The sequence below is a fragment of the Pseudopodoces humilis genome, chromosome 21, assembly GCF_049639895.1.
Source record: "Pseudopodoces humilis isolate 2021_Gansu_Grassland_sample_001 chromosome 21, ASM4963989v1, whole genome shotgun sequence".
Classification (NCBI taxonomy): domain Eukaryota; kingdom Metazoa; phylum Chordata; class Aves; order Passeriformes; family Paridae; genus Pseudopodoces; species Pseudopodoces humilis.
In genome coordinates, this window is record NC_142220.1 from 375676 (window position 1) to 398442 (window position 22767).

Consider the following 22767-nt stretch of genomic DNA (forward strand, 5'->3'; position numbering starts at 1 on the left):
CCTGCCACCCCCTGCTCCCTGCCTGTTAATAGCCCTGCCTGGGCCAGGGAGAGCCAGGGCCAAGCCAGTCCCTCTGGCTCCCCCAGACACCAGGGCTCTGCGCCAGGTCACTAGCAGCTGAGCTACTGCCAGGACAGGGACTTTGAGCAGTACCTTGAGTGCTGAGGCCCAAGATGAGGGGCAGTTGTGGAACCGAGGGGCTCTGGGGACATAGAGCTGCAGCCCTGCTCCTTCTCCAGCCTAAGCAGCTGTCTCTTGTCCTGGGCCTGCAGCTGGGACCACCACTGCCACAGAGCTCGTGCTTGTGCTTCCTGGCAGCTCACTGGGAGCAGCTGTCCCAGTCCCTGTTCCCAAGTGTCCCCATGGCCCTGGCCTGCAGAGGAATTGCTACGTAAGGAGCAGGTGGTGCCATTTACAGTAAGTCCCCAGCTGCTGCACAGCCCTTTCCTGCATTCTACTGGGAAAACTAGCGGTAGATGTGGGAATGTCCTGGGGCTGCAGAGCCAAGCAGGAAGAAGTGCATGAGGGGAGTGCTGCGAGGTCGGGGTGTTCATGGCAAGCTCCCTGTCTGGCCCTGCCACCCCAGGGACCTCCGGTGCTGTGTCCACTGCCACTTTCCTTGGGGTCCTGGTGCGGAGCTGGGGATTCTTCATGGGTCTGTCCTGCTTCCCTGTGACCAGTTGTGTTTTCTGCATGGTTGGTGTAGCCACAACGGAGCTGTGGTGCTGAGCGAGCCCCCTGCTGCTGTGCCGGGGCTCGCTGCCCGCAGCAATCTCCGGCTGCGGTGGTTTCCTGTTTTGGCTCTGCAGAGACTGGTACACACCAGAGCAGGTTTCCTGCACCCCTGACCCCACAGGGTTCAGGTTCACCATCCCAGCAGACACTTCCTTCTTGTGCCAGTAATGAGCCAGCTGTGTGATGGGAAACATTGGTGGCTACCCTGCACCCCATGGGGAGGCCAGGCTGAGGCAGGATGGGGGTCTGGGGCAGCACAGCAGGGGTGTGGGGCAGCAGCCTGTCCCTGCCTGACCACCCTTCTGTGTCGGGCTCTCACTGGTCCTGGTGCTCTCACCCTGCTCTGCATGGCCCCCATCACAGCATGGAGGAACCGATGGCACCAGGGGCATGCATTTACAGCTGCAGCGGGTTCTGCTGGTGCTGCTTGGTGCCCAGCCCCAGGAGATCTGGGGTGTGGAGAGCTGCAGGACCCCAATGTCCCAGCCTTGCTTCTGGAGCCCTGTGCAAATTCCTGTCTGGCTCCTGGCACCACCACAGGGTGATGGGGTCTGATCACTCTGATAACATTTTCCCCATCCAGAAACCCTCCCAGGGGGAGCTCAGCTGCCCCAGCCCTGGTGAAGGACAGAGGGAACCCGGCTGTAGGACATGCCTGATAGTCTGCTTACGAAACACGGGGCCAAGTCCAGTCAGCTGCTCTGGAGCAGAGAGAGGTTTGTGAAACCTTCAGCAGGGATTTGCCCACTGGCCTCCGCGTCACTGCTGCCGCGAGCTTGGCTTTATTCCAAGAAACCCGCGGGGCTGGCGGAGCTTCCCGGATTCTTGATTCAGCCGCGGGTTGCAGCAGCACGAGGGAAGAGGCCCTTGGTCGGCAATGCCAGGGCCCTTCTGGGAAGTGAAGAAGCTGGGGCTGTTCCCACAGAGATGGGAAAGCTGGGATCTGGCTGGGGACATTTGAGCAGGGTCACTGTGGGCAGCCCGGCTGCTGTCCGTGGGGGCAGCTTCCCATTCTGTCCCACCATGGGGTGCTGTGAACCCCTTGCTCTGCTGGGAGGGCTGGGTGTGCTTATAAACCCGCAGGGCCCTGTTTTTCATCCCTTGATTCACCTTGTCCTGCCTGGGGGAGTGGTGATGCTCCTGCCAGCTGGGGGCTGCTGTGCCTGCAGCGCTGCTCCCACCCCATCACTGGCACGGGGCCGGGAGTCACCGGTGCTGCTGGGAGCCCTAAACTCAGGGATGTGCCTCGGCAGGGCCTGGCAGGCAGCCACCCGTGCGCATGGACATTCCTTACATAGCTGTAGCGGGTGCCTGGGCAGGCCAAGGCACTTCCTGGCAGCACGCGTGCCACAGCCCCACGTAGCAGCCCCAAAATAGTCACTGGGATTGTGCCATGCCCACAGCCTGGACCGGCACACTCACCATCCCTCTGGTCCGGGCTGATTCCTTAGGAAATCCTTTCCCCAGCAGCCAGGGTTCCCCATGCGGGGCGGGAGCACTGCTCATGATGCCAGGCATAATGCCTACAGTGTGGAGATGCAGACTGTGGCCTGGCCACAGCCTGCTCCTCACAGACAGGGGCTCTGGGGGGCTGACCTGCTCCCAGGGGATCACCCACATCCCTGGATTCAGCTCTTCAGCCAGGCACTGCACTGCACACCAGCCACACAGAGCTGCAGGTTTATTCCTGCGCCTACTTCATGCCCCTAACAGCAGGGGACAGGCGCTTCTGGGGACAAGGACATCCTCAGGAGAACTGGATCCTCTCCCTTGGACATCTGTGCCTGGCCAGGGTTCTGCACGGGACAGAGCTTTCCTCTCTGTGCCATGGGGGTCAGCCCCTACCCCGAGCCCAGTACACGCTCAAAGGAAACACCTGCAGACCCTTTCCTGCTCATGCCTCTCCTGTTCCTGCAGCTCCTCACCCTGGCATGTGCCAAAACAGGGCTGGAACAAGGCAGGACTCGCTTGGCCCTTCGCGAGCACGGCACTGGGGCTGTGTCACAGGCCAGCCTTGGCCACCAGCTCGGCCCCTCCTGTGCCCAGGGCCACGTCTGCTGTCCCATGGTTGCACCATGTGCACGAGCCAGGAGCGGATCCCATCCTCATGGCTTGGCTGGTCGCAGACATACCTGAGTGCCGGGGAAGAGCTTACGCACGCCGGGCTGAGTCACCCGGCGGGATCACCCGGCATGGACAGCGGCTCCAGGAAACGGTGCTTACGTGCTGTAAACACATCCCAGCACTGTGCTGGGGCCAAGCGGCCTCAGGGGTGCAAGAGAGAAATCAAACCAGATCTGATGTTTTTCATTAAAAAATAGTGCTCTTTATTATAAATTATGGAAACGTTTTCTTTCTGAATATAAATATAAATATGTGCAAAGTTTCATCTGAGTTTGGTTTTGGTTGAATTTTCAAGCATTGTTTTGCTCAGCCCTCAAGGCTGGAGGTGAAGATGGAATCTTTATAAAAGACAGTGATTCACGTTGGCCTGTAAACATCCCTTCGGTTAAAAAAATAAGAATAAAAATTAAAAAAAGCCAGAAAACCCAACCACTTCTCTGGGCGGACGCAGAAAAGCACTCACGAGATGACACGCTCCAGGGGATCATCCTGCTGCGTTCCTGCAGGAATTGGTGCCCTACAGAGCAGCACAGGCAGGGTCTGTGGGAGTGGCTGGGCAGAGGTGGGGTGTGACTGTAGGGAGTAAGGGCCCCGCGTCCTCGGGGTGATCCTTGCAGATGTGGTTGTGTGGGACTCAGCAGCATCGGGACGTGACGCTTCCCCTCCAGCTTCACTGCACATCAGCAGGACCGTCCCTGCGCAGCGTCTCTGATGGACGTGCGCTAACCCAGACCGCGGGGCAGGGAGGATATTAAGGCTTAGTCCCCTGGAAAATGGCAACGCGGGGCAAAGACTTCTTAGTCTGGGGCTTGGTGTGAAAGGAGCTTTCACCCACAAGGAGGCAGCAAGAGGTACAGTATGGGCAAAAAACACCTTCCCCTTAAAACTGAGGAAAAGTGATCAGGCACTCCTGGGCTCCAGTGCTTTCCATTTCTGGGGGTGGAAGGGACTCTCGCCAGGACATCACATCCCCACGATGGGGCTGGCACATTCCCCCATGCTGTGGGAGCTGTCCTGGCTGCCCAAGCCCACAGAGGCTTTGCCAATGGGTTCACAGTAGCATCCACGGTCTGGTCGGAGCCATCTCCTTCCCTGTGGAGAGGAGGGAGAGGAGGTGTCACACTTACTTGAGGAGTCCCCCCAGCACCGAGGGTGCCCAGCTATACTGGCCACAGCCCTGAGCCCATGGCAGCTTGCCCCAGTTCCCCTCTCTTTCCTTCCCGGATGGAGAGGCTCGGCATGCCCTGCCAGCTCCTGTGCCAGTGGGGCATTGTGCCTGTCCCCTGTTCTTGTGCTTGTAGCATGTGACCTTGCTCCGCTGGCTCCTTAGAGAGGGGCATCGTACTGGTCCAGGAACTCCTTGATGGGGGCTGGCAGCTGAGTCATCTTCTCGTAGGAGTCCAGGTGCCCATTGACGGTCTTGCGGCAGAGGTGCTGCAGGGTGGAGACACTAGAGGAGAGCGGGCGGCTCAGCACCAGGGGGATCTTCTCGCCGCCTGAGTAGATGTAGTAGGTGCGCTTGGGGTGCAGGGCCCCCCCAGGCTGCTCAGGGACAGTGCAGGGTGTGGGTGGCATGTAGTGATGGACCAGCTTGAGCACGCAGTCAAAGCGGGGCACGGGCTGGCTGCTGTGGGGATCACTCTGCAGGGAGAAGCTGCCGCCCTCGCACTGGATGCGCAGGTTCTTGGTGCCCGACTCCGTCTTGACGCTGAGGGTGAAGAAGTGCCTCTGGTCTGAGCTGTCCCTGATGAGGAAGGTGCCAGCCGGCTCGGTGCTCAGCAGCAGGTTGGCCTCACCACCTGTCACCGTGCTCCAGTAGAAGCCGCTCTCCTGCAGCTTGCGTACGGTGTTCACCACCAGCTGGTACTCGCTCTTGGAGCTGAACGTCTTGAGACGCAGGCTGGTGTCGAGGGGGCGGCTCATCCCGGCGGAGGGGAACTTGCTGTGGGTGACCATGGCGCAGGGAGCCAGCTTCGTGTGCTCTGGATGCTGCTGCCAGCAGCAGCCGCTGCTACACCATCACCTGCGGCAGAGAGAGGGGGTGAGCCCCGGCACTCCGGTCTCCGACTCTCCCTTTCCGGGAACACCTGCACCCCCGGTCCTTGGCTGTTGTCCTCCAGCAGCAACAGTGCTCCCGGTCCCCGGCAATCCCCTCCCCCAGCTCTCATCTCCCAAAAACCCGGCAGCCCCCCTGCCCAGCTCTCTCTTCCCGGGAACCGGCAGCCCCCGTTCCCGGCTACTGTCCTCCCGCGGCACCGGCACCCCCGTCCCCAGCTCTTCCTTCCCGGGAGCACTGGCAGACCTGCGGTCTCCCGCTCTCTTCCCTTTCCAGGAGCACCGGTTCTGATGTCTCCTGTTCTCTCACTCCCGGGAGCACATCGTTGCCCCAGGCCAGTGCTTATAGCCCCACTGAGGCACCAACATCCCCGGCGACCCCCTTCCCTCGGCAGCACCGGCATCCCCGGTCCTCGGCGATCGCCCCCCCGAAGGTCTCGGCATCCCCCCCGTCCTCTCCGGGACTCCCTCCCGCGGCCGTACCTGGGGCGCGGGAGCCGGTCCTGGCGGCAGAGCGGGGCCGGTGAGCGGCGGCGAAGCTGCCGAGGCGAGCCGGGGCGGCCTCTTATAGCAGGCGCAACGCCCGCCCTCGGGTTCCTGGAACTGCGCGGCTTCTTGTAACGCGGCGGCACCGCCCGCGCCCCGCCCGGCCCGGCCCGGCCCCCCGGCGCCCCGCCAGCCCCTGCTCCGCCAGCCCTGGGCCCCCGGCCCGGCCCCAGCGGCCCGTCCAGGGCAGGGCGGCTGCCCCCACCCCTCGGTCTGCAGAGAAACGGAGCGCCCCGGTGCGGCCCCCGCCTCAGCTGGAGTTTGGGTTCGGCTGGTGGGGGCCGCACCGGGGGTACACCGGACCGGGGGCTGCCTGTCCCACGTTGGCAGTCCTGATTTCAATTTGCAAGGCTGCCGCCGGCCTCGGCCGCGCCTCCGGGGGTACCCGCGGGGTACCCTCGGTCTGGAGACAAGGGGGAACCCGCAACCGGGGCTGTGCGGGGGCTCCCGGCTCCGCAGCTGTTCCTCCCCCGCGCCCGAGCCCCGCTGCGGGCGGCGGTGGCTCCGGGAGCCCCGGGGCGCTCCGTGCGGTCGGTGCTTTGGCCGGTCCATGTGGGCTGGTGGGGAGCCCGGCAGGACCGAGGCCCCCTGCCCGTGGCTGTTCCCCGCGGGGGTCCCTCGCCCTCAGCCGCAGCCCTGCTGGGGACGGCGCCCGGCGGGAGCAGCGGCGCCGGAGCTCCCCTCCCCACCCTTCTGGCAATTGTTGGTTCCGAGCTCGCACACAACCCGAGCTCTGTCCGTGGGTTTATTTTAACCAGTTTAATTTGCCCCGGAGGAGCGGTCGCTGCCCGGCACAGACCAACCCAGTGCGGCAGTTCTGGGAATCGGCGCCGGCGAAGCAGCTGCTCTGAAATGCAAACGAGCCCCGGAGCGCTGCCGGGGCGGGCGGGGAATAGCGGGGGAGGGACGGGACGGGCACGATGCGGCTCCGGGGCTCCCCGGCGGGACGGGCTCCCCGTATCGGGACCTGACGGGGGGACCCGCGGCCCCCGGACTCCGCTTCGCCCGGCGGGGCGGCAAACGCGGGCTCCGCTGCGGGTAAGAGCCGTGCACGTCCGTTCGGAGCCGTTCGGCCGCGCCGGGGCTCGCCCCGGGGGGAGCCGAGACACCGGGGGGTGGCACTGCCGGGTGATCTGGCTCCGCGCGAGCCCACGTGTGCGGGACCAGGGGAGCCCCGGCCCGGGCCCGCCGAACAACGAGCCCTTCCTGAGCTCCTCCCGGACCCTTCCCGGACTCCGCGCTCGCGGGCCGGCGGGGACCGGCGGACACCCCGTGTGCCCGGGCCGGGGTTCCCGGAGCCGCGGGTGGGCCCGGGCGGGGCGGGCGCTGCGGAAGGCGCGGCCAGCGCAGGAAGCGGAAGCGGAAGGCGGTGTCGCCATGGCAGCGCGGAAGCGGAAGGCGCGGGCGATGGCGGCGGGCGGCGCGGCGCTGTGGCGGCGGCCCCGGCCTAGGCTGCCGCGGGGCCGCCCCGGCCTGGCCGCGCTGCTCGGCCGCCTCTCCGATCGCCTCTCTCGCGGTCGCGACCGCCGCGCCCGCAGGTAAGGACCGGCCGGGACCCCGCCGGTCTCCCGGGGCTGGGAGGCAGCGGGAGCCCTCGGCCGCCCGCGCAGTCGGTGTCGTGTTACCGGGGCACCCGCCGATCGCCTCTTGCCCTTTTCGGCCCGTTCCAGCCTCTTGGGAAAGCTGCGTGGGGGTAAAGGGGCGGCCCGGTACCCCCAGGCCGGTGTCGGAGTCGGGTTCGGCTCTGCTCTCGCAGACCACTTCAGCTCGCCCCACTGTCCGATCGCCCCCAGGACAACAGCTGAGCCTTATTTCATTTTCTTTCCCATTTCCTTGCCTCACGCTTTCACCGGGCAGCCGACATCTCTTTTTCCCCAGAGCCGGGCGGCCCGGGCTGTGCAGCTCAGCCCTCGGGCGGCTCTGGGTGTTCGGCGCAGCCAGCCCGGGTGGTCCCGGAGGGCGAGCTGGGGCCGACACAGGAGCCGGTCCCCCCTGTGCCCGACACAGGAGCCGGTCCCCTCTGTGCCCGACACAGGAGCCGGTCCCCCCTGTGCCCGACACAGGAGCCGGTCCCCCCTGTGCCCGACACAGGAGCCGGTCCCCCCTGTGCCCGACACAGGAGCCGGTCCCCCCTGTGCCCGACACCGGGGACAGCGACCTGCGGCCGACACGTGCCTGTCGCCGCGGTCCTGGATGAGGTGGATCATCACTCTGCTCTGTGATCTTGTTCACACCAAGGAAATTCTTTCCACGCTTCTCTTTTGGTCTCACCGGTGTTTTTAGGGCAGAAAAAATAGGCTAAGCCCTGGAAAGCAGTCACCGAGTTCAAAGAGCAGCAGTGTAGATTCCCCCGTGTGGTGATGGGTGTGTGGGTGAAAGGATAGCACTATGTCCCGCAGTTTCACTTCACTCTGCCTCTGAGGATGAGGTTTATGAGTGAATAAGAGTTTCAGCTCCATTCTGAGTTTCTGTACCAAACCTACACTTTAAAAAATAGAACACAACCCAAAAAATCCGTTGTTTCTATTTAGGGTCAACTTTTTATTCAGAAGGTGATTCCTTTTGATTCCATTTTCTCTTTCTGGTTAACTCAGTGATGTGAAGTACGTGGAAGGGGCTCCCCCCTGGTTCATTTTCTGTTCCTCTGAAACCTGGTTTGTCACAGTGTGGAATTTTGATGATTTCTTCATAATGGTATGTGGTTTCTGATAGTTGTGTGTGCGTGGTTGCAAGGATTGGTTGTAGTCAGGTAGTCACTGAGCTGATGTCAGTCGCTGGTGGGTAGAAGCTGCTGCTCTGGGAGCCAGTTGCTGTGCCATTGGCTCTGTGGCTGGAGCAAAATACAGATTTATTTGATGATTCTAAAAGCCATAGGTTCTCAATGCTGAATAAGGTGTAAATTTCAGTATTGGGCTGAAAGATCAAACAATGTTGGCACACTTATTTCAGGAGTGAAAAAATCTGGAGGATGCAATTAGTGGGGGTAAATTGACCTATACAGAATTAATCTGAATTAAACCAAATAGTACTGGTGCTGCAGGTTGACGTTCCTCCAGATGTTCCAGTCAGAGTCCAGATGCTCCAAGCTCAGGCCATTGCTGCCTGCAGCCTTTGGAGCTGCCCCTGGCTCCAGGCAGGCAGGTGCAGGGCCACAGGCAGCAGGAGGCAGGTGCAGGTGGACTCACAATTCCAACTGTCCTTGCTAGAAAATGGCTTCTGGGAATCATGTTTCTGGAAAGTGTCTGCTTGGCTGCTGGTCTGGCTTCTGGAAGTGTAATTGGGTTGGCCAGTGAGATAATGAGGACAGTATTAATCTCTGTTGATTGTTATTGTAGAATACATAAAATTTGCCACTGCTTCCTCCCTGGGAATAATTCCAGAGGATGTTTGTGACCTGTGGGGCTGGTTTAGAGCCCAGCTATGCCACTGCTCTGTGGGCTGAGCATTTGGTGGGTTTTAAAACCCTGTGTTTTCGGATCCAGTGAGAATTCCTGTAGCTCTGTGTGCCATGGAACAGTGGGAATCTGTTCTCCTTGTGAGGCTTGAGGTGAGCAAAGATGTATGAAGGCTGTGCTCAGGTTCTGTGGAGACTTACGAGAATGTGCCTGAAAAGTGGTATTTCTTGTGTTTCTGTTCTGCTTTAATCTTTTCTGCACCCTTTAGGGGATATTTGCATTGTTTTTAACAGCCTGTGCTGGTGATCTCTGTCATTTCTGGGTATTCAGGCTGAGCCCGGTCCACATGATCTGTTAAAACCCGCCATCCCAGGAATTCCTGCACTCACTGATCAGATTTCAGTGCTCATGAATAGTCAGTGACAAACTCGTGGATTTTCCAGGAAACACCACTATGAACTGGTTTCCTTGTAAGGATGTTTGGAAACCTTGTGAAGATCCAGGGTTGTATCATGAACCAGATGAGTGAAATCATCTTCCTGGAATTTGTGTTCATTTGGGATCTGGATTGTGGTAAAAGGGTTCCTCAGCCAAAAGTTCCTCATAACGGATTCTGGTAAAGGTTGTGATTAAGTTTCCTCTTGATGTGTGGTGATGGTGGAATCATCAGGATGGGCCACAGGACAGTGGCTGCTTGCTGGCCCGAGGACCTGGTGGTCCTCAGGGTAAGACCAGCCACTGTGGTTCCATCCCAGGCAGCCCAGCTCCCATGAGTGGGGTTTGCAGTCAGGTTCCTGTCAGGTTCAGGGATGCAGTTCAGTCCCTTGCTCATGGATTCCTGGATCCCATGGGAGCTGCTGCTGCTAATTGTGTTGAAATGTGGTTTTGTCATGCGAACAGACTCCTGCTGGGGGATATTCTATGACTGGATGAATTTGCATGTGTGAAACCGAGGAGAGGAGAAGTTGCTGCTTGCTTCCTGTCACCCGCTGAGTGTTGCTGGCAGTAAGCTAGTTTCTTCCCAAAGTGACTTCAAAGAAATGAAATTTGTTCTGAAATGTCTTTCTGAAGAATGAGTTTCCTGACGTTTCCCTCACAGCTTTTGTGAGGTTTGCAGGGGAAGTTGTGATCCTCTCTTGTACTTCTGTGGAATGCCAGTGGCATTGCTAGAGAGGGATGGATCCCTGTTGTGGCTCTTGGTGCATTTCTGCTTGGACATAGTCGCTCCTCTTGTGGGTCATTCTTGGGGTGTGACTGCTCTGCCTTTGCTGGGGCTTCCACTTGGCCACCTTGCGTGCTGTAGATATATTTTTGGGTAAGATTGAGGGATGGAGGCATTTTTCTCTTTAAAGCAGTGCGATCTTTAAACCTGAAACATGAACAACTTCAGCCCAGCTGAGGAGGAAACTCGACATGAAGGGAGTGTTGGCCATGGCCAAGCTGATGTGTGTGTGATGGAGATAATTCAGAAGCGGCTGGTTACAGGTACAGGTGGTACCACCACGGCACTGCCAGACACCTGAGCGCCCACACTCATTTTCTGCAGCTCCCAGCCTCCTTGTCCTCCCATGCTGTCCTGATGGAGTTGTTTCCCCTCATCTCCATGCCACCTCAGGGAAGGAGCTGGTGATGTTCAGATCTGTTCTTCCACATTTTCCCTGTGTTTCTCTCTTTCTACATTTGGCTTTGGTGATCCACATCAGATTATGGAAAGGGAAGGGCATTCTTGCCATTGTGGATCCCTGCCATGTATTGGCCTTGGCTGCAGCTCTTCCTTGACCTGCTTGGAGTCTTTCTGGGAAGCAAAGGTTTCACTATAAAGAATTTCTCCATCTTTCTTTGCACAGATCATCATGGCTCCTTCTAGCCCCACTACTCACCCCTCCTGTTCCAGTAATCACTGCCCCACCGTGTTCCCTCTGTCCAGAAGGAGCACACAGGTTCCAGTGGATCAGGAATCTGGTCCCAGAGTTTGGGATCTCCAGCTCGCATGTCAAGGTGCTTTCATCCCCGGCGGAATTCTATGAACTCCTGAAGGTAAGGTGTGGGCTGCAAGTTGTGGGAATGGTTTTGATACAATCCCAGCTTTGCAGCTGCTGCCTGGTAACTGTTCTCACATGAGTAGGTTTAGCTGCAGGGAGTGTGGTCTTCAGTTTCCCAGAAAGCACTGGAGTTTTAGATGCAGCAGTGGTGCTGCTGTGGCTCCACAGAGCTCCATATGTTTTACGTCGCCATTCTCCATTTTACCCTTTCCCCTTCTCAAGGCCAGGGAGCCAGAGCAGAGATGTGGGTGAAGGATTCCTCCCAGAGGAGTGCAGCACTGCCAGGTCTGGGCTGATGGCTCCTCAGGACCAGACACCCTGTGTGAAATTGAACTTGTGTTTTGCTGCTCTCAGGTGCAGATAAAAGCAGCCAAGCAGCGGGTGGTGATGGCCTCATTGTACCTGGGAACAGGACTCCTTGAGCAGGAGCTGGTGAGTGTGGAAGGGTTTGGGAAGGCCAGGAAGGGATGTGGAAGGGAGGCAGGCAACGCTTCTGGTTTAGGTCTGGTATGGAGCCAGGGAACTGCTGCACTTCTTCAGGGGATAGCTAGCCTGGACCTGTCAGAAGGGACTGGCCTGGTGTTCAGAGTGCTCAGGGGGGCTTTGTAAAACTCAGGTCACGGAAATCTATTTTTCCCTGGCATTTTTCTTGAACAAGATTTGAGCTTAGGTGTGTAGCGCTGTTGTTTGGTGCTCCAGGTGCAGGACACAGATGGAGGATTTGTTTTCTGCATTTGAGATTGAGGTCAGCTTTGCTTCATGGTATTTGCCTTATTTTGTTCTTTTCTCTGGAAACAAAAGCATTTTTGCCCAAGGGCTTTAAGAAGAAGCCTGGCCTTGGCCGTGATCTGATGTTAGGAAGCAAATGCCCTGGCAGGGTAAAGGTGGATGGAGCCTGCATAGGATTTGTGCCCATCTTTGTCTGGGCTTGCACACAGGATTTGAATTTGCATGTGACAAACAACCTTGTAGTGAAAGAATAAAACTGCAGTGAATTCCTACCAACGGTTGTCTTTCGCGATGCGAGTCTGGGATTTGGAAATGATACTGGGACTTTTTCTGCTAACAGTAATTGCTTTTGTGAGACCTGAAGAATGTGGACTTGTAAAACTGAGGGCCTTTGATCTGTGGCTTTAGGCTGATGGAAGCTGCCAGGCTGACAGATGCAAAGGCTGAACTGTCTGTGTTTGACACAAGGAGGGAGGACTTACACCAGGTCCGTGGTCTCCTGCTGCTGAGCACTTTCCTTGAAAGTGTATTTGCTTTTGTAATGAGGAGAGAACTCTCTCTGCAGGTGTATTGCTTAGAAGAAACACTGGAGAAATCACTGCAAGCAAAAAGCTCACCTGATCTCAGAGTTTCCATTCTCCTCGACTACACCAGGGGCTCCCGGGGTAGGAATTGCCACTCATTGCTTTTGTCAGAGACTGATTTTACTGTTAGGCTAGAGAGACAGTTCTTTTCAGAGTGGGTATCTTGGCCAATTGGACCTACTTGCTTAAAGCATGCACATTACAGGATTGGTCTTTTGTGTTTCAGAACTGCATATTCCCAGAAAATCTTCAAGCTGAGCAGTTTTTCTTCAAAAATAGGTGGTAGGAGGAAGAAGGGCCAATTCTGTGCAATTTGTGTAGTCTTGCTTGGTTCATTTGTTAGTGCATTTGCCCTTATCCATCATGCTCACTTACATTTTCATTTTGAAAGGGGAATGGGAATTGTTGGAAGCAGCAGCACGCTGAATTGGGAACCTGTGGTCACCTGCAGTGACTCTTGCAGATGTGTTACCAGTGCTGCTGAGGCTTGGTTAAGAAGCTTAAAAAGTATCAGACCTGTCCTGGATGTCAGTTTCAATATTGACATAGTACAAATGAAAGTGATTTAAAAAAGACAAAGAAAAAAGGAAAACCTGTGAAGTGTCAGTGGATGGGAGGGGTGCTCACCCTGTAACCAGCTGAAGAGCTGTGTCATGATGTGTCCTGTCTTTGTGATCTTTGTTTGAAGCTCCCTTTCTCTCCCAGGCAGGAAGAATTCTCGAACAATGCTGATCCCATTGCTGCAGCGATTTCCCGAGCAAGTCCGCGTGTCCCTCTTCCACACTCCAAACCTGCGTGGACTTCTCCGGCTCCTGATTCCAGAGCGTTTCAATGAGACCATTGGGCTGCAGCACATCAAGGTCTATCTCTTTGATGACAATGTGATCCTGAGCGGGTGAGTCCTGCTGCGTCTGGCCTTGGGTCGTTTCGCTGGGCTTTGGGCAGGGCGTCTGTGCTGCCAGAGCTGCCTGAACATCTGGACTCCATCGTGATCCTATCAGTGCTCTTCTGAGATGGGAGAGCAACCACAGTTCCCACACATGAGATTCTCACATGAAAGCGAGTCTTTCTTAAAGGGAAAAATATTTTGAGATTCTGAAGGAAATGGCCAATTTGTGCTTTAGTGCAGCTATCCCAGAGTGAGGCCTGTAGCCTGGGCTGGGAGGTTGAGAATCTTGTACCCGTCTCTTCCCTTTCTCTTCAGTGCAAACCTGAGTGATCTGTACTTCACCAATCGTCAGGACCGCTATGTCTTGCTGCGGGACTCTCCCGAGATCGCAGACTTCTTCACAGAGCTTGTGGACGCGATTGGAGATGTGTCCCTGCAGCTACGGCAGGATGACACAGTCCAGATGATGGAGGGAATGGTGCACCCATACCAAGGTAGGGGGGAGTTGTCTCACCTGGTTGCGTGATGGAATCCAGAGGAGAGGAGTGACAGCCAGGGTTTATTTAAGTAAGTTAGACTCCATCCATGTGGGTATTGCTGGGTGTCTGACCATTGTTCAGACTGTGGGGTGTCCTGTTTTGTGCCATCCAGAATTAAAATCAAGATTCCTTGAGTTTCAGGACTGGGTCTGTTGGAGTTTTCCCAGCACAGTGGCTGTCACAGGCTAATTTGGCAGGGCATGCGGAGGTTGGAAGTAACTCTACAACCATCTCAGTGCTGCCTCATAAATGTGCTGCTTTTGGCCTTAAACAAGAACTTCAGTCCTTTGAGAAGTTTTTCTGACATTAGCAGCTGCAATTCCAGGTGCTCTGGGTGTGCATGTTTATGAATGTGCCGCTATTGTTGGTAATTAATCTCTTGTAGTAGAGTTTGTTCTGGGAATCAAATGGGAATCGGTTCAGCAAGACTGGGAACAAGCGTAAAATTGGGCAGAGAAGGGCAGCGATGTGCCAGGCTGATGGCGTCATCAGTTTTTGTCCTGGCCTTGCACTGCTGGGTGATGTGAGTTCAGGCTGGGGGTGGGAGTTTATTTGTGTGTTCAGCTCATTCTTGGTTGTCAGTGTAGCCTTGCCTTCGTCCTTTCCTTTCTCAGGGGATTTTTCAGGCCACTACCAGTTGCTGAACATTTCTCTTCTGTAACGTAGCTCTGCCGACCTTGGAACAGCTGGTTTAGGCCTTAAGACAGAGAGTCATGTGCACTCTGTGTTGGCTCCTATTTGTTCCTGTATCCATGTCCTGTCAGTAGTTTTTCCTGGTGTGTAATAGATGACACGTAGCTCTGTGCCTGTAGACCTCAGACATGCTCTCTCTGACTTTTCCTGCAGGGGACAAAGTGGCTTACTGTGAGATTGCCAACCGGAGGGTTATGGAGGTCATCAACTCTGCCCGGACACGGCAAGAGCTCCTTCATGCAAAGACTTTCCACAGCAGCCAGCCAGGCAGCTCCCTCCTATCCCAGCAAGGCTCTCAAGCATCTGGGAGCCTGAAACCAGAACCCGACACCTGGATCTATCCCTTAATCCAAATGAAACCTTTTGGGATTCAAATAGATGAGATGGTCACAGAGACACTGCTGACGGAGGCTGAGCGGGATGCCAGGATATACCTCACCACTGGCTACTTCAACTTGACACAGGCCTACATGGACCTCATCCTGGGCACAAGGGCTGAGTACCGGATCCTCCTGGCCTCACCAGAGGTCAATGGGTTTTTTGGTGCCAAAGGGGTGGCAGGTGCCATCCCTGCTGCCTACGTTTACATTGAACATCAGTTTTACAGTGAGGTCTGCTACCTGCAGCAGCAGGAGAGGGTGCAGCTACAGGAGTACTCCCGTGCCGGGTGGACGTTCCATGCCAAAGGTAAGATGCCCTTATCCCAAGGGGTCTTGTGCAGAGCTGTGTGAGAGCTGTGCATTTGGATTGCGAAAGGAGTAATGGGCTGGCTGGGTGCCAGTCTGGGCTTAACCTTCAAAACACTCCTCCAAGGTTCAAACAACTTGCTTGTGTAAACCTGGAGGGTTTGGATTATTTGGGGGGGATACCTTACCCTTGGATTTCCAGTCCAGTACAGTCACAGGGATGGTGTAAGAGCTGTCCCTGTGGTGGCACTGAGGCATTGCCTGGATGAGAAACACAATGTGAAGGAAAGGAAGCATCTGGATGTGTTCATGATGCAGTCAGTGCCATAGTGCAGTTTCTTATATCCCTTGGGCTGGTTTCAGCAGGCAGAAGTGCTGACTCCGCTGGAGACCCTGCAGCAGTATCTGGGGCAGGTGTCCGAGGGGAGCTGCTCCCGGGGCCTTCCCAGCAGCAGATCTGTCTGGGGACATTATGAGTGTTGGGGGATTTGCTCCTGTTGGCAGCTCACAGGGGATACAGTGTGTGAGGAGTGGCAGCATGTGCTTATGGGGGTCAGGGCAGCCAGACGGCAGGGGGCTGAGGAAACAATATGGACTAACATGCAGTGAGTTAATGAATGCTGCCCTCGTGGTCTTCTCTGGGAATCCTGGATTCCTGCTGGATACACTATGCCCAGCTCCCACAGGCTCAGCACAGTGCTCCAGCTGGAGTGTTTGGGCTGTGGTTGGAGCACTGGGGCTGTGACTGTTCCTGTTTCGAAGAGAGCTGTTAGTGGGAATGGCTCCATCTCTCTGCTTCTCTCAGGGGTGCTCAGAGGGAGGCTCGGAGGTGGTGGGGAGGGAAAGCTGCAGTGTCAGCCTTCTCTCAACTGTCAAAAATCCCTGGGTGCTGCTGGCTGCCTCTGTGTTGAAAGGACAAGCAGATCTCAGGGTCCCCCTCCCCAGCACAGTCAGGAGTGCAGGGAAAACCTTTATCTCACACAGGGCAGCACGAGGGAGGTCCCTGCCTGCCTGCCTGGGGTGTCCTGTGTCTTTCAGGACGCACATGCTGGAGTGATCTGTGGTTCCCAGGTTCTGCCTTTGTTGAGCACTGCAGACTCCCAGTGGGATGTGGTTTGGCATAAACTGAGCCTAGAAATAAGGGCTGCTTTTCCCAGCTGCCAAAGTGCAGATGGTCATTGGTTCTGTTTGGGCCAGCCAGGTCTCATGGAACAGTGCTTTGGGCTCTCTGCTGTGTGGTGTTTGTTTGGAGAGGGATGCAGGGCTTGGAGTTCAGCAGCTCCTGTGCCTGGGACAGTTGGAGACATTTACTGCCTTATTTCCCCTTCAGAGTGCTGGGAGGAGCAGTGTGCAGCTCCTCCTCTGGCGTGCTCTGCCCTGGACACACCTTGGATTCACCTCTTTCCTTCTGCGGGAGTCACGTGTTTGGCAGAGAGGACAAGGACAGAAGAGGGAAGGGAGGAAGCCTTGGAGATGTGAAGGGCATGTGCACAAGGAGCACATGGAGCCTAGCTCCTGACTGAGGACATAAGATTCCCAGCAGCAAATAGTGCCTGTTGGTGCTTCCTCTCTGGGCTGAGACATGAGACCCCCTTTAGTGTCCCATGGGATCTCACTGACATACCCCAAACACTGGGGCTGTGCTGTGTGCCCCTTCCACTCCCCTTAAAATGTTTGTATCTGCATGCACAGTGTCAGGTGGTGTTCCCAGGGGTGTCTCTCCTGGGTGCATTCAGCACCATGCAGATGTAGCAGAGTGCTGCACAGATGGACTGCCAGCAGTGTGGCATCCCAGAGCCTACCTGCCACTTTCCTGGGTGTGGGGTTGGGGGTGACACGGGTACATCCCGTGGGATCAGGGTCCCTTCCAAGCAAGTTCTGGTGGCAGGGTTATCTCATTTTTCCTGCAGGCCTCTGTTACTGCTATTGACTGGCGCTGGGAAGCTGCGCTTCCCCTTGCTGGAAGGTGAGTCACTGTTTGAGCAGATCCTGCCAGATGGCCATGAAACCAGAGACCTGTAAAGGCTGTGGGACTGCCACAGGACACTTGGGAAGGCAAGGAATCTGTTCCTCATGGCTGCTGCTTGGGCAGAGATCCAGCCTTTGGCTGGTCAGGCACTAGACAGCCCCTGGCAGGGTCCTGTTTGGTGGCAGAAAGTGACAAAACTCTGTGCCATGTGGATGCTTTCCTGTGGCTCCTGTGGTGGGCTGCCCAGCCCCGCCATGGAGGGGTGAGCCCGCGGGGGCTGGAGGTGCATTAGGGCAGCGCCAGCTCTGTGAGTGTGCTGTGGGGGCGGGGAGGAGGTTACAGGAACTGGCAGTGAATCGGCAGCATCTTACTCAAGGCATTCTTGGAACTGCTCTGGGGCTGAGTTGGGAAACCTGCTGCTATTTTAAGGCTGAGGTGGTTTTTATGCTACGGGTTCTTTGTTGCAGTCTCTGTGTGACCAGCCATGGGGATAAGTCTCTACTGAGGACTCACTCAGGGCTCTGCTGAGGAGAGCAAAGGCTTTCTGGCTCCATTTGTGCAGAGTGGCCACAAAGCCTCTCCTTGGCAGCAGTCCTGACTCTCCTGTGGCTGTTTCTTCTTGTCCTGCTGCAGTGGTGTGCTTGAGAATAATGTGATGTTTCCATCTTTCCCTTGAAAACCTGTCCTGGGCTCTGTCCCGCCTGCTCTCTGTGCTGGCAGAGCTGTGGGAGCTGTGCTGGTGAGTGGCAGTGGGGGCCAGGTGCCCTGGCAAGAGTCTGAGCTCATCCCTGGTGCCTCCTCTGGAACTGGAGTGAAATAATTTGCATTTCTCTTCTGTGTCTCTTCACAGTGGCATGTGAATTCACCTGCCTGAGCTGGGAGATGCCTTTTCATGTCATGGTCCTGGGATGGGGGTTAGTCCCTGGCCCTGGGACAGGCTGGACAGACCTAGCCTGTCTGCCTGGGGCTTTGGGGCTGGTTCCTTCACTGAAAACCTGTTTGTCTTCTCTCAGCGTTTCTGAATTCGCGGTGGTGCAAAGCAGCCTCTAATGCAGTGACTGCACTTGCTCTGGGCTGTTCTGGGGCAGTGTGTTCCTGCACTCCCAGTCAGAACACTGATTTGGGCTGTGCCAGGGCACCCCACGAGTCACACACATCAGCACAGCCCTGCAGGCCCTGGGGGCCGCTCCCTGCTCTTGAGGTCCTGTACAGAATCTGTAATCCACGTTTAAAGCATTTAATTCACTCGGAGTGAAGGGATCATGTGAGCCCACCCTGGCCGTTCCCTTGGCTGTCATGCTGCCTCTCTTCCTCATTTTTCCTGCAGGCCTCTGGCTGTACCTGGCAGGGAGTGACCTGCCCTGCCTGACCCTGATTGGCTCTCCAAATTTTGGATATCGGTCAGTTCATCGTGACTTGGAAGCTCAAGTTGCCATAGTGACAGAAAATAAAACCTTGCAGCAGCAGCTCCATCAGGTAAGCAGCAGATTCTGGGGTGTAGTGGGGATGTTGTCATCCTTCTGGGTCACACAGAGAATGCTGATGGCGCAGTGGCAATAAAAACCTGCAGCTACCGTAACTCAAAAGCTTCTGGAGCATGGGGAGTCCTGAGGAGCTGTCAGTGAAGTGACTATTGATGAGCTGCCTGCTGCAAGTACCCAGTGCTGGGAAATGAGGCCATAACGGGAAGGAATGTGTGTCCCCAGTGACCTCGGGTACCAGGAGTGCTCAGGATGTGCACAGAGCTGCTGGAGGACCTGCTGACTGCTCTGCTCACCAGCCACACTGCACCTCTGAGCTGTTATCCCAGCATTTGGGCACTGCCCAGGGTGTGACAGGTTCGGGGGTATTGAGCCCTGGAATATCTGAGCTTGGACTGGGAGAGGGTTTCTGGACTGGCTGGGAAGCCCATGAAGTTCCATGACAAAATCCTTACCTTGAATAATAATATGACATTATATAATCCTGACACAAACATTTTGAAGTGGTTTGATATTCAGTGTCCCAGGGTTTTTCGGTGCTGTTTTGGTTTTAATTAGGCAGCTTGGAATGCTCAGCAGTTCTGCTGCTGCTCCAAATCCTGCCTGGTTCTCCAGGTGTCTTGACTGAATCTTCTGCTGGAACTGACTGTTACAAGTCATTTCTCCTGCAGTGTTCTCTTTCAAAGCAGATCAGTTTGGTGCCTCTATGTGGCTTGGAGACCTCAGAAATGCACTGTGTGAGGCAGGTGCTGGCAGAGTTGTCTGCAAGATCAATGGGAATTGCCCTCTTGCATCAGGGCTCTTCCCTGGGATGAGTCAGAGTGTATCTAATCAAAAACAATTCTATTACTGGAAGAGTTGCTTGAGTATTTCAATTCATATCTTGCCTCTGCTTGTTTCTAATGGAAGGGGAAAATCAATGGAAATGTGACACAAAGGAATTTTCTTACACAGGGCTGCAGTGATCTCATTCAAAGGGCTTTAAACCATTCCCGATTGCTGGAAGCTGATTCTGAGATGGGCTGGGTGTTTACTTTCTGTGGTCTTTTTTAGAAGACTTAATCCATTCCTGGGATGCTGCCATGAAATCACTTTGCCTATGTAATGTTCAGTTCCATTTTGAAAGTGTGTGCTGAGATTTGGGAAGAAATGTGAGTGGTATCTTTGGGTCCTTCTGTGAATGAACTGAGGTTGATTCAGGGAACTGGCCTTGCCTCTAGTGCTCAGATCTCACTGTATTGAATGGTCATGGAGCAGAGTCCTCACAGCAGGGCTGACTAGAGCTCTTGGAGCATTTGAGGGCTCTCAGATTAGAGTGAATTGGCAGATTAATGTCTTGGTTCATCTTTTTGGTGTTACTTTCCTGTACTGGGTTCCCGCTTCCCTCTTCCACCCTGAATTTAAGTAGTGCAGAGTATTTTCTGCTGTTTGTGACAGCTTCAATTATAAAAAAACTGATGAACAAACTTCCACGAGCTGTTCTGCTCCTTGTTTGCCTGCAGATCCTGAAACCTGACTGTTTGTGCTAAAAACCCCACTTACCTGTGATCAAAGTGCTGCTCTCACGTGCTGTGAGTGCTTCATTTCCTCCCTCAGCAGTTGGGTGCAGCTCTGGGGGCCCGAGTGTTTCTGGTAATTTAGCTGAGATCACGACTGCACATTCATCTGCAAACACGGCGCCTGAGCTGTGTCTAGAAAGAGCCACATGAGCCAGTCCCAGGAGGTCTGGGTGAGGTTTCCTTTTCTGGCAATTACAGCCTGGCCTTGAGGAGTTTTCTGACACCGAAGCTCAGCTCATGCAACTGTGGGGCAAAAAAAGGCAAAACCCTCTACCCTTGTTCTTTGTAAGAGTTTAAATTGCAAATTCTTGAGGAGAAATGGTGCATACTTGTGGCAAGATCCCTGGTCAGTTTTATATGAGAATTTGCTTCTCTGAAAGACCATTATGTAATTTAACACTTTGGATTTACTGAGATGATGTTTCTTTCCCTGTTCAGGAGCAAGAGCAGCTTTACCTCTGCTCAGGTGTGGTCTCAACATCAACGTTTGAGCAGCCAAATCGTTATGTGAAACTGTGGGTGAAGCTGGTCACACCTCTGATCAAGAATTTCTTTTGAAAGAAGAAAAGTTGCTGCTTTGGGTGAGTTTGCTGCCATTATGGGGAATTATTGCACTGACTGCAGTGAATAGCTGCAGTGCTCTGTCATGAAAGAAAGATGATGGACATGCAGATGATGTGGGGAAAACCAGGCACGTCTTGATTCCTCTGGGGCTGCCATGGACTGGGATCAGTGCTCGGGTCCTGACTGGGTTTTGTCTACTAGAATTTCTGGAAGGGGCACTGGCAGAGAGCCCATACAGTGGTATTTTCCATGTGTGGAAATAAAACCCTTTTCTGAAATGTCCCTTTCAGAGTTTCTCAGAGACAGACTGTATTTGTGTTATCTTGACCAGCCAATAGGAAGCATTGCTGGAATACTTAAAATGTTTTCTCTTTGCATCCAGTCAGGGCTTTGCTTTGCCCCTGTAGTATTGGTTAACAGGAACAGTTGGTTTTGTTTTTCTGTTTTGTGGTGTCCTGGGGTTCCTGGTGGTTCCACTGCTCCATAACTGAAGCCCTTGTGAGCTTCAGGACATCACTGTTCCTGTGGCGTGGACAGTCTGTGCAGCTGGCACTGCTGTGGGTGTCCAGGAAGCTCTGTGTGCCCGTATCCCTTTTCCTTACCTAGCTGTGGCCTCCCCCCCAGCAGGGTTTGCCCAGCTCCTTCACATTCAGATATGTTACAAGTGTCTTTCAAGGCTTTTGGTGTTGGTGTGGGATGTTACTTGCTGGAAGTAGGAGGCTTGAACCATAACATCCTGCAAAGAAGGTGTTCAGAAGCCAGGTAAAAAGGTGTGGGAGTGCAGGGTAGGATGTGAGCAAGGGTTTCTGATCTGGTAGTGCCACAAGCAGGATTTCTGGCACCTGAAAAAAGCTGATGGTCGTAACTGATTATTATTATTATTGCTGCTCTATAAAGAAATGAGCTGCTGTCTGTGGCTGCCCTTGGGGCTTGTCTGACTGTGAGCTGTGAGGGAAGTTTGAGGTAACTATTTTAGAACTAATTGTTCAAATATTTCACAGGGTAGGATTTTGGTGAATTGTTTTATGCCAAAGGGGCCAGCCTTGGCAAATCTACTCACCTTAGTGTGTGTTACTGCTGAAACAAATTACTTGTTGTGAAGAAAGGGTTGAGTAAGTTCTGTACTCTAGAAATAGAAATAACATACTTCAGAGAGGAACCTGTTTGCAGCTGGAGCTTCTCTGGGCTGTGCAGGTTGGGTGTGGGTGAGCTGGACCAAATCTGCACCTCTCTTCTCCCATCTGCTCCAGCCAGACACATGCTCCGTGCAGGAGCAGGGGGAGTTTCTGCTCAGTTTGCCCTGAGCCATCACACAAAGAGCTGTGGGAAGATGGAGAGCCAGAAGAGAGAAAGGAGTCAGGCGCTTGTGTGCAGTTGTTCTGTCTGGCTTCCCACGGTGGTCTGGCTCCCCACCAGCGCCACGTCAGAAACCACCAGTGGAAAACCAGTATCCGCCCTGAGAACCCCGTGTGCTGCGAGAGCAGGCTCCACATGGCCGCGCTTCCAGCACTGCTTTTATTGATACTTTGCTAAAATGGTTCTGCTGCAATCAAACATAGACTGAATTACACAACTTGGAGGTTTTTACAAGCAAAAGCACTTCTGTTTTCCATTGTCGTTAAAGCCTAGGCCTCTAGGAGCAGAGCCACACCAGCCAGGACCCACTTGGCGGGTTTTTCTTTCGTCTTCAGGTTGAAGGTCCAGACGTAGGTGGGCCCTCGCATCCGTGTCTTGTAGACGGGACATTCGTAGACGTTGATGGTGTCCATGCGGTCCACGGGGACGGCTCTGAGCAGGATGACCGGCATCTCAGGCGTCAGCTCCTTCATCCGCGCGTCCGCGATCGACCCCGAGGGCACGTCCCAGCGCGCACCTGCAACGGCACGGGGCGCCTCGCTGGGGCTTCAGAACTGCTGATGGCTGCGAGCTCAAAGGGGAGGGCTGGGTAGAGTGGCTCAACGGTGGTTAGGTCTGTTCTCATCTCACTGTGACCCAGGACTGCATTTGCCTTACTGTGTGTGGGATGTCTGAATAAATTCTGTCCCCACCCCTCCCTTCAGCATGGCTTTATGTGGGAATCGCAGAGTTTAAGGTGAACTGGCCGTGGTGGGATCTATCACGTGCTGTCCCATGTGCTCCCTGCTTTTGTCCCAGTGGACCCCTCAGCTGCTCTGCTG

General features: G+C 55.1%; 3 protein-coding genes across 3 annotated transcripts in view; 1 reads left to right on the plus strand and 2 right to left on the minus strand.

Moving 5' to 3' along the window:
• Positions 1-3038: 3038 nt before the first annotated feature.
• On the minus strand, positions 3039-5493 carry SOCS3 (suppressor of cytokine signaling 3). Its single transcript, XM_014259442.2, has 2 exons — positions 5398-5493; positions 3039-4882 (listed from the first exon to the last, which is right to left on the minus strand). Exon 2 carries the CDS (start codon positions 4813-4815, stop codon positions 4186-4188), a length of 630 nt encoding a protein of 209 aa, XP_014114917.1. The 5' UTR covers positions 4816-4882; positions 5398-5493; the 3' UTR covers positions 3039-4185.
• Positions 5494-6837: 1344 nt separating this feature from the next.
• On the plus strand, positions 6838-22649 carry PGS1 (phosphatidylglycerophosphate synthase 1). The gene is made up of 10 exons (XM_088065334.1): positions 6838-6998; positions 10703-10892; positions 11252-11329; positions 12192-12291; positions 12916-13105; positions 13415-13593; positions 14485-15018; positions 18314-18462; positions 20465-20607; positions 22282-22649. Exons 1-9 carry the CDS (start codon positions 6838-6840, stop codon positions 20582-20584), a joined length of 1701 nt encoding a protein of 566 aa, XP_087921460.1. The 3' UTR covers positions 20585-20607; positions 22282-22649.
• The window catches only part of DNAH17 (dynein axonemal heavy chain 17), a 32208-nt gene continuing 31523 nt past the window's right edge, over positions 22083-22767 (minus strand). The window contains exon 80 of the mRNA XM_005530704.3: positions 22083-22463. Within this exon, the coding sequence (XP_005530761.2) occupies positions 22216-22463 (248 nt within the window). The 3' untranslated portion in view covers positions 22083-22215. The remainder of the gene's footprint in view (positions 22464-22767) is intronic.

What these genes read in the sequence shown, in the direction of transcription:
- SOCS3 (XM_014259442.2), bottom strand. Translation starts at nt 4,815, where the DNA reads ATGGTCACCCACAGCAAGTTCCCCTCCGCCGGGATGAGCCGCCCCCTC.
- PGS1 (XM_088065334.1), top strand. Translation starts at nt 6,838, where the DNA reads ATGGCAGCGCGGAAGCGGAAGGCGCGGGCGATGGCGGCGGGCGGCGCG. An exon ending in CGCGACCGCCGCGCCCGCAG is followed by an intron (nt 6,999 to 10,702) that starts GTAAGGACCGGC and finishes TTCTTTGCACAG; the next exon opens with ATCATCATGGCTCCTTCTAG. An exon ending in AATGGTGCACCCATACCAAG is followed by an intron (nt 13,594 to 14,484) that starts GTAGGGGGGAGT and finishes CTTTTCCTGCAG; the next exon opens with GGGACAAAGTGGCTTACTGT.